General features: G+C 34.6%; 1 protein-coding gene across 3 annotated transcripts; it reads right to left on the reverse strand.

Moving 5' to 3' along the window:
• Positions 1-6312: 6312 nt before the first annotated feature.
• LOC141343983 (eukaryotic translation initiation factor 5A-1-like) lies at positions 6313-11935 on the reverse strand. 3 transcript variants are annotated; one of them, XM_073848695.1, is made up of 5 exons: positions 11808-11935; positions 10559-10748; positions 8821-8925; positions 8550-8681; positions 6313-6520 (listed from the first exon to the last, which is right to left on the reverse strand). In XM_073848695.1, exons 2-5 carry the CDS (start codon positions 10724-10726, stop codon positions 6458-6460), a joined length of 468 nt encoding a protein of 155 aa, XP_073704796.1. In that variant the 5' UTR covers positions 10727-10748; positions 11808-11935; the 3' UTR covers positions 6313-6457. The 3 variants fall into 3 exon arrangements, with proteins under 3 accessions (XP_073704796.1, XP_073704798.1, XP_073704797.1); XM_073848697.1 differs by having other exon boundaries at positions 11813-11889; XM_073848696.1 differs by having other exon boundaries at positions 11724-11864.
• Between the last annotated feature and the right edge of the window lie 2686 nt (positions 11936-14621).

The following is a 14621-nucleotide window of genomic DNA, read 5'->3' on the forward strand; positions in this document are numbered from 1 at the left end:
CATTGTTGTTTCGGATATCTGCCTCACTAGTGCAAGCTCCTGATTGGTTAACGCGGTGCGAATATTCGCCAAAGTTCAGAGTTTTCGACTTGCCCAATTAGCGTGAATCACATGGGCCAAACTCTCAATTTGTGCGCGTCAATCGCGCTGCAGAGAGGTCTTTTAAGTCTTTCTGATTTACATGTTAAATCACTTGCGCTTAAGGCATCATTAGAGTCTGGTGAAAACCAACGCACTGAGCAGCCATTTGCAAAGTGTATGGGTCTGGCTTCCGATCTCATCCGCATGCAGCTATTTTTACCTGTGCAAATCAGTTTATTTTGCTGCTTAACATTGCAAACTGGTGTGTCATACCGTATTATTTTAATTTATTATCTTAATTATAAACACACTGGTTTGTAATGCAAACAATTTACCATATACTACACTTTGTTCTTCTCGTCGTTTCCCTATAGCGCCTAATAAAAGGTTAGTCTCACCCACAGGCTTACTTTCGCGTCAAAGAATTTTTTTTATCCGCAAACGAACGAACCATGTTTTAAAAGAAGCCAGAGCAACAGGTTTCCCGCTTCAGCGAAAGCCAGTCTGGAGCAACATGCGTGGAGCGTTCCGTAATCACCGGCTTCACTCCGTGTTTTGTGTTCCCTCAGTAGTATGTGAAAACCACTACTAAAGAGATCATGAAGCAACAGAGATACAGAGAAAACTATCACCGCCATTCTGCGTATTTCACGTATGTATGTGTATGTATCTTACATCATATTTTACTTATAGTTTTTGTTTCAGGGAAGCCTCTGCATTAAGTATTCAACCAAATCTCAGCTTTAAGTATCTATCTATCTATCTATCTATCTATCTATCTATGAAGCATGATAGATAGATAGATAGATAGATAGATAGATAGATAGATAGATAGATAGATAGATAGATAGATAGATAGATAGATAGATATTATCTATCTATCTATCTATCTATCTTGCTCTGTACTGTAGCATTGCTGCACTGCTGTGTGGTTAGCACTGATCTGGGATCAGGGTGAGATGATGAGAGCCTGGTATGCATTAGCTCTGACTACACAGGAGCACAATGACTCATAATTCAGTGACCCTTGGAGAGGCGAATACCGTAACAGGGTGAACTGGGTGTTTTTTAATAGCCTTACTCAGATGTCCTCGTTTTCCATGAAACAAAATAACTCCTCCACTCTTCAGGATGACTTGAGTTTAAATCATGAGTCGTAAGTAAATAGACCTCAGATGGCAGGTGGCTTCGAGAGCAGGGTCAAGGTCAGCATTATTCTCAACCAGAATACACATCAGGGAGGTTTTGGATCTGCTTAGTCAATTTTATGACACCATGTAAAACTTTTTTTTTCTTTCATTCTTTTCATTTCAAAAACGTAGAACTGAAAAACAAGAGACATTTATAGAACGGTTGCAAAAGGCAAAAATGAAGAAAATGTGGGACACCAGACAGTTTATATATAATACAGTGCAGATGCCTTATATCTGAAGTCTCTGATATAATGGATACAAACAGCCACATCTGAAGCTATTAGAATAGATATTTGTTTTCAAAGGAAGAAACCACAAATACAGTCCTATATTAAATTTGATGATCTTCACTGGTGAGAACAGCTGTCACTCTGCATGTTTCAACAATGAAACAAGGTCCAAGAAATAAATGACAGATTATTCTCCATCTGGAAGCAATGTGCAATGGTACATACGAGAACCAACAAGAATCAGCCCTGGATTTGTGCACCATTAAAACTAATGGATGTGGTGGAACATTTTTTTTTTCTTCCACACACATGTACATATAAGACCATATGGACACAAAGGCATCTACATCTGCATTGAATCTACGTCTTTTTCTGGCCTCTAGAATGTATGTTCTTATTTCAGAGTTTAGAAATGTAAACAGAGCAATTCACAACGCGTCTCTGAAATGTATAGCAGAACATTTTCTATATAGGAACCATTTGGCAATGCCTAAGGGCTTCTGTTAGCAGGCGCATATGTAAACAGGGGGAAATCTAAAAGAAAAAAGTAAGATAACTTACATCTTAATCAAAAGCAGGTTGGGCAGAGCTGAGGTGGTGGATTTACTGTGCTTTACTGACATCTAGTGGTCAATCATGTAAATGTAGGAGAGCCGTTGAGAAATTAAAGGGGAAATATAAAAAAGGATATTACATCACGAGACACTTTATCTGTCAAATATGCTAAAATGTACCGAAAATAAAACACATAAAGGCATCATATCAAAGACAGGATGCTTCCAGTTGCTGCCCGAAGCTTTACCAAAGCAGCTTAGTTATCTGCAAAGCGAGACATGAAGGACAGCTGTAAAAAAAAAAATCGTAATCAGAAGCACATTATTGAAAGCTAAAAAAGCTGGCCAATTTAAGACTTACATTCAAAGGTCCGTTTTTGTTTCAGCCTTCGATGCTGGCACATTTTAACAAAATACCACAAAAATGACTATGCTGTTGGCAGCATTTGGGCACAATGCTTCAGACGTTGTGTCACAGCGCTTACAGCACAACTAAGCAATTGTAATTTCTGTGGATTAATTTCGGTTAGCTGTGGGATTCTTTACGGGTCAACTCTTCATTGTGGCCACCCACTTTGTGGCAGAACACACTGCTAATCTGTATAAAATGTAATATTTGCAGCTATTTGACTCTTTGAGTGTAATTGTGTATTTTCTGTTGTTTTTCCAACTATTTTTCCTGTTACCTGACTGTTAGAGAAACAGCAGAAGTTAAAGAAATCACCATGAATCTTAATAACATACAGGAAGTGCTTTAGTACTCACATGTAGAAACAGGAAACACATTTTTTTTTACATTACTATAAAGTCAGAATTGCAATTCTTTTTTTCTCACAATTCTGACTTTTTTTCCCTTGCAATTGCAGGTTTATATCTTACAATTCTGACTTTTTTTCTCTCAATTCTGACTTTTTTTCCTCGCAATTGCAGGTTTATATCTTACAATTCTGACTTTTTTTTCTCTCAATTCTGACTTTTTTCCTCGCAATTGCAGTTTTATATCTTACAATTCTGACTTTTTTTTCTCAGAAGCATAAGATCTAAACTCACAACTGCAATTTATAAAATCCAATTTTAAGGGGGAAAAAGACTCAGAATCTCACAATTCTGACTATTTCTCAGAACTGCAACTTTATTTCTCAGAACTGCAACTTTATAACTCAGAATTGCTAGTTTGTATCACACAATTATGAGAAAAACAGTCAGAATTGCAAGATGTAAACTGTTATGCGAGAAAAGAAAGTCAGAATTGCTAGATGTAGACTCGCAACTGCAAGAAAAAGTCAGAATTGAGAGATAGAAAGTGGCAATTACCTTTTTAATTTTTTATTCAGTGGCAGAAATAGGCTTCTAAATTGGGGTCTGCATGTTGTTGTTTTTACTTAACAGAAATTAAATTTTAGTAATATAATTATTAAAATAGAAATAAGCTTCATTTTGTCTCTCAAAAATTCTGAATTTATAAGTTTGCATCACAATTCTAAGAAAAGTAATTGTGAGAAAAAAGTCTGAATTGTAAGAATTCACAATTACCTTTTTTATTTTTTTATTCACTGGCAGAAAATGGGCTTTTATAGGGTTGGGGTCTGTGTGTGTGCATGTGTTTTTTTGTTTTGTTTTTTTTTTACTTAACAGAAATTGCATTTTAGTATTGGAATTATTAAAATAGAAATAAGCTTTTATTATTTGATACTCCTGACAACACAGTTCAAAAATATTATGCAAAATGAACCAGTAGATATACTGCTTAGCATTATTATTATTGAATAATTATTTTATTGTTTAGCATTGTTATTATTATTGAATAATTAGTTGGTTTATTTTTATCATTTCATTTATTTTTTGTAAATACACAAATTACTGAACTTTTTTTTTTTAACAAGGCAGGCATAATTTTCTTAGGATGTGTACACTCAGGTCAAAACATATTCATCATTATTGCATTAAATTGATCAAAACTAAACTATAGACATTTATAATGTTACAAAACATTTCTCTTTCAGTATTTTGGAAATTGAAATTTAGGAAAGAACCCTGAAAAAAAAAAAAAATCTTGGTTTCCACAAATTTTAAACAGCAAAACTTGTTTTAATATTGTTTTAGTTACTACTTACAAGTTACTTGAACAACAATACACTACTGTATGAAAGATGGGTTCAAGTGTACTCTACAAGTGATAACTAAATTTTTTAATACAGAGTTAGTATGTTAAAAGCACCTTTTAGTTACTGGTGTCCAAAACATTTGAGCACACTAGACATTATTAAGAATATCTTAAGTACTAAAGAATATTTTTTTGTATATCAAGTACAAAACTAGTGCATGAAAACCGCACTTTAAGTACATTATGGAAGTGCACTTTTTTCTTTTTTACCTGGGATCACATTACGGCTTCACTTGTAACTGGTGTAATGACTGCTGAATTTAACGGTCATCATTTCATTACTTTTTATGTTTTAAAATGCATATAAAAAAGGTTAATATTTTAGTTATAATACTATATTTAGATCAAATCCATTCAGCTCTTGGTGAGCACACAATACCATTTTAAAAATCATCTTTCTGACCCTAAACATTTGAATTGTAACAGAAATATGAGAAATAATAAACTCAAAATAAAATTGCATAGTAAATATGAGAGAAGTTTAAAAATAAACACAAAAGCTTGTTTGTTTTTCAGTTGAGTTTATTATAATTGCTCCCCTCTTATCCCAATCTGTGGTTTCTTACAATTATCATTCAACTAGCTATATGGAAAACACTGAACACTATTTCTACTGCTCATCTGATTAAGACCTTCTTACAGTTTGCATTGGTTATATAATGACCCAAGTTTCTTCCTGCCTGTCACTGATAGTCAAGCTGCTAATTTTAAGAAATTAACCAAACATATGCATCCAGTAAAAAGTGAGATTCACTTGAAAGCATGAACACTAATGTTTTGCAGATAGAGACAGAGAGGTATTTAACAGTGATATTTAGGACCAATACTACAAACAGCAAAATAACTGAACACTGGAAACCTGAGAGACTCTTGCTGAGTGTGATATGCCAATGTGAATACTGTACAGTCATACAATACTTTCCACTTGAGCTCTCAGATCTACGGCTACTTTTATACGAGAGCTAGATTTACAAGAACAAACACTAGCTGAAAGAGGGAACATAGCAAGACGACAGCCAACACAGCTGAAAATACCTCTAAGAAAAACATTCAGCCTAACAAAGAGCATTTTCATTTTGCTTATCCATCTTATAGTAAACAAAAACTATTGAGAGAACTCAGAAACCTAGAGGAAGCCAAATGCAAGATACAATAGCAGCGCTCCTCATTTCTACAGCAAAAAAAGGAATTTCAGACGCTTTCTATTATCAAAATACTATATTTTTATGAGCCAAATGCAAACTGTGCCCTGAAGGTGGAAAACAAAACTAAAGAAATAAAGCCTTTATACCAGTAAACATGTAAAATGCAATAAAAATGTGAATACTAAAGAATGTTTATATTGAAGCCCTTGAGCACACACTGTGCCTGTCCACAAGTACAAAAAAAAAAAAAGCAAATTTTTGCAGCATAAAAATTTGTTGTATAACAAAGCTACTGTAAACAGAGTTTGTTACAGAGGGCGTTCATAGCCAAAATGATAATTTTCTGTTACGACTAAAAAGATGTAACAAAGAAAGTTGGGTTATTGCTCAATCACTACCAAATTAAACATTAATTATGAAGGGACACACACTGTAAACTTTAAAGAAAACCTGAAACTGTCAGGAGGAGGAGAACTACAAAAAACAGGTTGTGTTACTTAGATCAGTTACATTATATTTGGTCTGAATTAAATGTCAGTAAAAGTTGAGTGTGTGTTTTCTGCCTTAGGACTGCTAGTTTCCGGTCACCCCGCCAAGCTGTCCGAGTGACAATCAAACGAATCCTAGCCTACCTGAGACACACAGGCTTTGGCACAAATGTAAATGTACCAAACGCCAGCAAACTAGTCAGTGTCATTCATAGAGGTAATCTTCTATGTCTGCTGCCTGATTTGCAACAGTTTAAGGCCCGTCGGCATGAATAAAAAGGTTTCTGCAATAAGTAGAGCATTAAAAAACTATTCCCATTTTTAATAATGAATGATAAAAGTGCTTTTGTATCATGGAAAAGGAATGAATCAGGGAAAAAGAGAAGGAATAAGCGTACAGGAAACCCATTTTGATATGGAAATATCCTGATTAGACAACACCTCATGAGACAGGTCAAAAGGTCCAGCATCTTTACTGTTTAACAGAACCAATTCTGGGTGGTTTGTGAAGGCTGTGGCTTTGGTGACTTTTTTTTTAGAACTAAAATGTAGTATTTGTGGTATAGAGGCCCTCACTCAACCTGCCCGTCAGCTTCGGTTCATTATGAGCTCATGGGCTTGATGGCAATGGGACACTCTTCCCCCATGGCAGCCAAAACGGAGACCTGCAAGAGTCAAAAAAAAAAAAAAAAAAAGGGAGTCTTTTTAAATGACATGGTAAAATACTAGAGCTAATTTTTAAAGTCAGCATAAAATTAAAATTCACTCTATAGATCTCTCATTATAGAATCATGTCATTTCAATGTTGTAAATACTCCAAACCTTTAGGACCTTTGTTCATCTCCAGAACACAAATTAAGATATTTTTGATCAAATCCGAGTGCTTTCTGACCCTGCATAGACAGCAATGCCACTACCACATTCAAGGTCCAGAAAGTTAGTAAGAGATCATTAAAATAGTCCATGTGACATCAGTGGTTCAACCTTAATTTAATGAAGCTACAAGAATACTTCGTGTGTGTAAAGAAAACATTTTTTTTCCTCTTACGTGCCAGTCCAACACACGTTCATGAGAGTACGCAACTCTCGCGTATGCATTCCTCTGATTCAGTGTTCATTTTGACAGACTATGACTAAATCAAAATTTGCTAAGTCATAGTCTAAGGTCATTGCACACAGAGTCCAAAATTTTTGCACATTAAAAAAAGTAATTTTTATAAACATTAGAAAAAACATTACTGGTGTATATCTTGAGACAAAACAAAGGCACTGATATATTTTAAGTTTAGTCAGTGCAAGTTTATTTCAGCTGACACAACCTAGTACCTGTACAACCTAGACTTACATTTTAGTCTAGGACTAGACTTGTCTGTGAAACTGGGAGTTAGTCTGCTAAAATCTAATGGGTTTAGTTACAGTGTAATGCATTTATTAAGCATTTCTCTAAAATTTCCAAACTCATTATATAGGTTTGATATTAAGGTTTTATCATGATAGACAAAGATTTAACTGCCACGACACGCAACACACCTTTATATTACAATTTTAATGAAACCACATCTCATAAAAAAAAAAAAAAAAAAAAAAAATTATTTTATATATATATATATATATATATATATAAACATTTTGATTAATTAGGGCTACTGAGCAGAGAGTGATTTTCTGTCTTTCTGGTGTTGCTTGATTAACATCAATGCCACAGAAAATAGCAACTCAATTAGGCTGCTGTCTGAAAGCACAGATGAAATGTACTGATACATGTCCGATAATCTCCCAACTGTTTACGTTCACTGAAGACGTAACCGAGTGGGTTTTCATGAATACTTGTCAAAACTGACAATTCAACAATTTTGTGCGCATTTCTCCATTCATATGACGCAAAAGAGTACCTGTGCACTGTGTGAGAGGCGCTGCTTCGGTGTGCGCTCAGAAAACCAGACCGAATTGAGTTCTCGTGTCGTCAAATTTATCCATATGTCTGAGCATTTCCTACTCCCAGATATTGACATTTCTGAAAGTTTTATGAGATGTGCAGCAAGTGTATGCTAGCTTATGTCCTGCCAGATAGATCAATAGGCTGCTACAATTCAAATGTACGCATCTAACCTCCTATGAATCTCTTTCCAAACAAAATTAACACTGCTCTGATTGAAAACACGTCACTGCGCGTCCGGGTTGTAAGTCAAAATGGAGGCACCTGTGTCAGCAGCACCACATGCTTGGGTTGTGGTACCGTCGTGAACGTGCATCGAAGACAGACACGGAAGAGAAGAAATTGTTGAATGAAGTCATTTTTGTTTTCTTTGCACAGAAATGTATTTTTGTACCTTCATAACATTACGGTTGAACCACTGACATCACATGGACTATTTTAACAATGTCCTTACTACCTTTCTGGGCCTTGAACATTGTAGTTGCAGTCTATGCATGGTCAGTAAGCTCTCGGATTTCATCAAAAGTATCTAAATTTGTGTCCTGAAGATGAACGAAGGTCTTACAGGTTTGGAACAACATGAGGGTAAGTAATTAATGACAGCATTTTCATTTTTGGGTGAATAAACCCTTCAACTACAGTTACTCAGATGGTGAAAGTCTAAACTAGCAGAAAAATTACAAGAAGTCTGTTAAAAACATTAAATTAGCTAACAGTGGATACCATCTAAATTCAGGTGAATTTGAAACAATACAGACCAGAAATTCATCTCCAGATTCAAATTTGCTCTCTATTTCCTTGCCCAGATCCCCTTCAGGCAGCTTGAGGTCCTCACGCAAATCTCCATTATCCTTCAGCAGGGAAAGGTAGCCATCGGTAATGCCAACCAACTGCGCCATAGGAAAGACAGAAAAGCCACATTTAGATGTTTTATTTGTAGTACAAGCTCAAGACAAGAGTTTAATAATAAAACAAGTACAAAACATAGATTTAAAAAAGGCCTAAAATGTGTTTATGGTCTGAACATACTTGATAGTCCAGTCTCTTGATGTTAGGAACATCCATGTTGTGGGTGGAAGGACAGATATCTTCATTTTTCTTTCCAGTGAATATGTCAATTCCAACCATGTGCACCTGAAAATAAAATGAAGCCTCAGCATTTAAGATGTTTAATGATCAATAACAGAGATGTATAGTAACAAAGTAGAACTACTTCACTACTGTACTTAAAGGAGTAGTCCACTTTCAGAACAACAATGTTTTCTTCAGTCGTCAAGAAATTGTTTTTTTGAGATAAACATTTCTGGAAATTTCTCCATATAATGGACTTAAATGGTGCCCCGATTTTTGAATCTTCACATACGTCACACGTGACCTTTCGACGCGAGTACGTAAAGTCGGGAATGCGCATTACAAGCCCTAGTGCTAGACGAGTTTCAATGCTTAAAAGGTATATAAAAATATATATTTCTAAGAAAATGACCGAACGTTTCGGTAGACAAGACCCTTCTTCGTCAGCTGGGATCGTTTACAGCCATTTGAAGCTGCATTTAAACGGCATTTTGAAGATTCAAAAATCGGGGCACCATTTAAGTCCATTATATGGAACATCTTGGATGACAAGCGGGTGAGTAAATTAAGTAATAAAAGGCCGTATCTGTACTCTACTGGAGTATTGTTTTTTTCTCCTACTTCCACTTTTACTTCAGTACATATTTTCGATGAGTTTAATACTTTTACTCTGATAGATTTTTTGTGCTGCATCGTTACTCGTTACAATTAGAAAAATGTTATCAAATCATTCCAAACCCACTATCACTGCCAGAGCAGTAGATGGCTCTGTCACAGGTTTGAATAAGCTGGCCCATCATTGAGCGAATCAGACGATCAAAGAAGACAGCACTGCCTGCCTGCATTGAGAGCACTTTAGTTTGTTTTCGACACAGAAAACCCAGAAATTCCACCTTCAACTCCTTCACTTTCAACTGATCGTGGCGATGAGGAAGAAGACCACCTGTGGCCCTATTTAGAGTCCATGTTTGCATTTGTCGGAGTGAAAGACAATTCATATAGAATGAAGTGCTTACTCTGCCTCCCGAAAGATTGCGAAATAATTGCCTTCAAAAATTCACCGTCAAATTTGAAAAAAAAAACATATTAAGGCAAGTTAAAAATAATATAATACACAAAACACAGCAGTTTGAGCTATCCGTAAGCGCTAGATAAGTTAACTAACGTTAGCTACCCACGGTTCATAACATGCTGCGATGTTCACTTAATGTTAACTAGCTGGCTATCATAAAGGCTGTGTCACGCTGAATGGTGTTTTTGACCCATCATACATACATATAAATAAAATCATAAACCATGTTTCTTTTCGTTCTGCTTAATCACGTGCCCATAACATTGTTTCAAACCTGTTTGACACAAACATATATCTAAAATAAACAAAGAATATGTCTTTTGACTTCTTTCTTTAATAACTACATAACACAATTCTTGTACTTTTACTTTCAGTACTTGAGTAGTAAATTTTAAAATAAAATACTTGCAATACTTAAGTACAAAATATGTTGAATACTTTAGTACTTCCACTATGGTGCTTAAAGAGCACTTCAACTTCTACTCAAGTCACTTTTTTGATAGAGCACTTGTACTTTTACTCAAGTCTGGGTCTCTAGTACTTTATACATCTCTGATCAATAATGTATTACGAAATTTGGCCTTTAACCATAAGCCTTCGGCAGTGAGTTTATTAACATGATACCTTGGCATGTCCATGCTTGCCAGTCTTGGAGGTAGACATCTCCACAATCTTGCAGGGACGTCCCTTTAGCACCACAAAGCCGTTCTTACGCAGAGCACTGCACTGCATGGGGAAGGTCAGGGAAGCCCCAGCATCTCCACTGGTGAAATCAGTATCAAGATCAGCCATGGTGGGTTAAGAGTAGAGGATTCTGTGCACAGAAGAAAATGGTATTGATACATGGTATACACATAGCAAAGTTCTTCAGAGAACACAGACCACATGAAAAATTATGTAAAATCATTTACTAAAGTTACTCGCATGGCATTGCCATGATGCTATGCTCAGAAATCCTTAGCAATACCATGACACATGTACAAAAACAGAATAGTAAAAATGAAAATTGCATTATTTTTGTTCCAAACCTGTATTTGTTTGAACATAAAAGATAATCTGAGGAATGTCTCAGTTTATTTTTCATACAATTGGATCAACAGTAACCAAAACTTATGTTCCACAGAAGAAAGTCATGCAGGTTTGGATCAACACGAGGTAAAATTTCGGGTGAGCTGTTCTTTTAAGTGTGGCAAAACATTGCTAGTTTGCTGATTCGAAGATTGTACACAATAGATTTACTTAAATAAAAGCTAAAGCTAAAACAACTAAGCTAAAGCTTAAAGCTAGAACAACTCTTGGCCTGGTTGAAATGCTCGAATAGAGTAGACTGTGTTGGAACGCAACCTAAACTAACGTTAGCCATACGAACTCACTGCCAACGGCGTAAATGTGAACAAATCTACAAATCATTAACTAACGTTACTAACTACCACGACCTGGATACCAAAAACCAAGCGTGTAAGGTTAAGCTAAACTAAATTTGCCGAATCTAATGCAGTCGGAGCCGTATGGGTGCTTGGGCTGGATGAATGACTCACTTTACAGCAGCACACAAAGTTAACCGGAACTATTGAGTTGACCGACTCATTTAAAGCAGTTTATGATTTCATAAACTGTATAAACCACGAATTTTGCTCGTGAACAAACACAAATTACGGTACATCGTTCATAACGGAGTAAACAGAGAGGTTCGCATTTGAATCAAGAACTTTTGTCAGGCCGTTATGCTGCTCTGTCTGTCTAGCTTTGCATCAGCTTGACACACATGCGAAATAAAACAACTCCACACCCTGCCGTTTTGATCACACAATCGACCGCTTCAGGACACTGTCTTCAGTCACCAAATCCTCTTTCCAGAGTTTTATCCACCCACCGTACGTTATTCAGAGGATTCGTCTATATATGTTGCGATGCTGGAGCAGAGAGCATTGAAAACGCCAGTCATTCCCTTCCAACAAAAGACGAAGAGATCTGCGCATGCGCGTGCACCTTTACTGCAACGAGATTCTCATGCACGAGGAAAAACTGCTTCAGCTGCGTAGTGCTCAAATTTAGCCAGTCAAACAATTAGTAAAACACAAAACAATTCACGAAAACAGCACAAATGTAAAATACATTGAAAAAACAATTAAACCGTTATTTTGGCTTTGCCAACAAATATTATAAACGATAAAATGAATTCGCTTATCATTGAAAACACGTGGCAACTTGCCTCGCCCTGTCATATCTCAAACGCACCATTGTCCTAACAGCACAGTTAAACCTTTTTGCTCAAAATTTAACAATTGTGTGTTGTATTTACATCGGAAACTCCGGTTAGAAATTACAAAATATTATGATATTGTACTACAGGTCATTACACTACCAGTCAAAAGTTTTTTTTTTTAAATAATATGTTTTAAAATGTAATTTATTCGCGATCAAAGCTATTTTTTTTTGCATCATTACTACAGTCTTCAGTGTCACATGACCCTTCAGAAATCATTCTAATATGCTGATTTGCTATTCAATAGACATTTTTATTATCAATATTTGAGTATATTTTTCAAGATTCTTTGATTAATCCAAAGATCATAAGATAAGCATTTATGTGAAATAAAAAGCTTTTGTAACATTCTACACTATAACATTCAAAAAGCTTTTTTTTTTTTTTTTTGGAGATTAATTAATGGAAATTAATACTTTTACTTAGCAAGGATGCTTAAAATTGATCAAAAGTGTTGATAAAGACATTTATAATGTTATAAAAGATTTTTTTTTTATTTCAGATCATATTAGTGGCTAGAAATACAACCTTTTTTGCCTGTCATTCCTTATTGGAATAGTTTAATTAGAAATTTGAATTGGAAAAAAAATATGGTCTTTACAACAGAGGTTTTTTCTTACTAATAAAGTTAAAGAAGTATCTTTCAAACTAATTAACAAATTTTACCCTGTTAAACTTTATATGAAGAAGTATAAGGTTAATATTGATACAAAATGTTCATTTTGTCAATTTCATACTGAAACTGTTTTTCATTTATTTTGGACGTGTCAGTATACTGTACAACTCTGGGAAAATATTGGTTTATTTATTAAGAATAATATCCAGCGAGATGTACCTATTACTTTTAAAGAAATCATTTTAGGACATTATGACTCTGACTCAACTAAAAGGAATGCTTGTTTTGTTTTAAATTTTTCATATTCATAAATGTAAGTTTACTAACAACAAACCACATTTTCTTGTTTTTTTTTTTAAAGAATTTAGAATTTATCTAAATACTATTTCGTTGTCACAGAATAAGAAAGCTAGAAGAACTATTTCATTTTGTAATGACTTTGATTTGTATAATGTAATTAACGTTTAGGTGTCTTACCCTCAAGTTTTTATATTTTTGTCCTTTGTTTTTTTTTTGTTTTTTTGGTTGTTTCTTTCTTCCATGCTTTATCTTGTATTCTTAACACTGTCATTTCAGTTGACATAATGCATATATTTGTTTCTTTGTATATTATGTGCAAACGATGTCAACTCTTTCCTGTATTTTTTCCTGCCCTGCTAAAAAAAAAAAAAAAAAAAAAAAAAAAATAGAAATCATCACAGAATATTCAATGGTTTACTGGTTATAATGGGAATTGTACTGGTTTTAATGGTAACTGTAATGCTGCCTGTTGGTCTCTACTGGTAACTAGTCACCTTCTATTGGCTTGTTAAACTACTTCATCCTAATGGAACGTCCTAAAACACAATACAGGAAACCATTTTAATGATTTTAATGACTAAAAGTTGATGGTTTGTAATGTTTGTAATAGTATTTGTAGTGGAAACCATTCGAATTTCTGTGATGGTTTGTATTGTTTTGTTTTATTTCCAGCAGGGTGTATGAGCCCTCTTGCAGATTTTACTATGTTGCTGCTGTAAATCTTCATCTGTAACTTTTAAGGATTCACAGGCTGCACAAATTATGCAATAAATTACCAATTTTGTGTGGTGTAATGAAAAAGTAATGTAACTAGTAGTGTAACTCATTACTGTTGACTGGGAGTAATAAGTAAAGTAATGATCAACATCTTGAGGATCAAATCAGCATATGTGACCCTGGGCCACAAAAGGGTCATAAGGGTCAATTTTTTTAAATTGAGATTCATACATCAACTGAAATCATCTAAATAAATTAGGTTTCCTTTGATGTATGGTTTGTTATGAAAGGAAAATATTTGGCCGAGATACAACTATTCGAAAATCTGGAATCTGAGGGTGCAAAAAATCTAAATATTGATGAAAATCGCCTTTAAAGTTGTCCAAATGAACTTCTTAGCAATGCATATTACTAATCAAAAATTAAGATATATTTACGGCAGGAAATGGACAAAATTTCTTCATGTAAGATGATCTTTACTTAATATCCTAATGATTTTTGGCATAAAAGAAAAGTCAATAATTTTGACCCATACAATGTATTTTTGGCTTTTGTCACATATTCAAATGACTCATCTTGTGACACTGAAAACAGTTATTCTAAATCATAATATTGCATAATATTCATGTTTTTACAGATAAATGTAGTCTTAGTAAGCATGATACTTCTTTCCAAAACAATAAACATCTAACCAAGTCCAAAATTGTGAATGGTAGATTAAATGTACAGTAAGTAATGTACACAGCATCTTTGCAATAAGTTCCCAGGTACTCCAACACTCATCAAAC

Source organism: Garra rufa, chromosome 10 (assembly GCF_049309525.1).
Source record: "Garra rufa chromosome 10, GarRuf1.0, whole genome shotgun sequence".
In the NCBI taxonomy this organism is placed as follows: domain Eukaryota; kingdom Metazoa; phylum Chordata; class Actinopteri; order Cypriniformes; family Cyprinidae; genus Garra; species Garra rufa.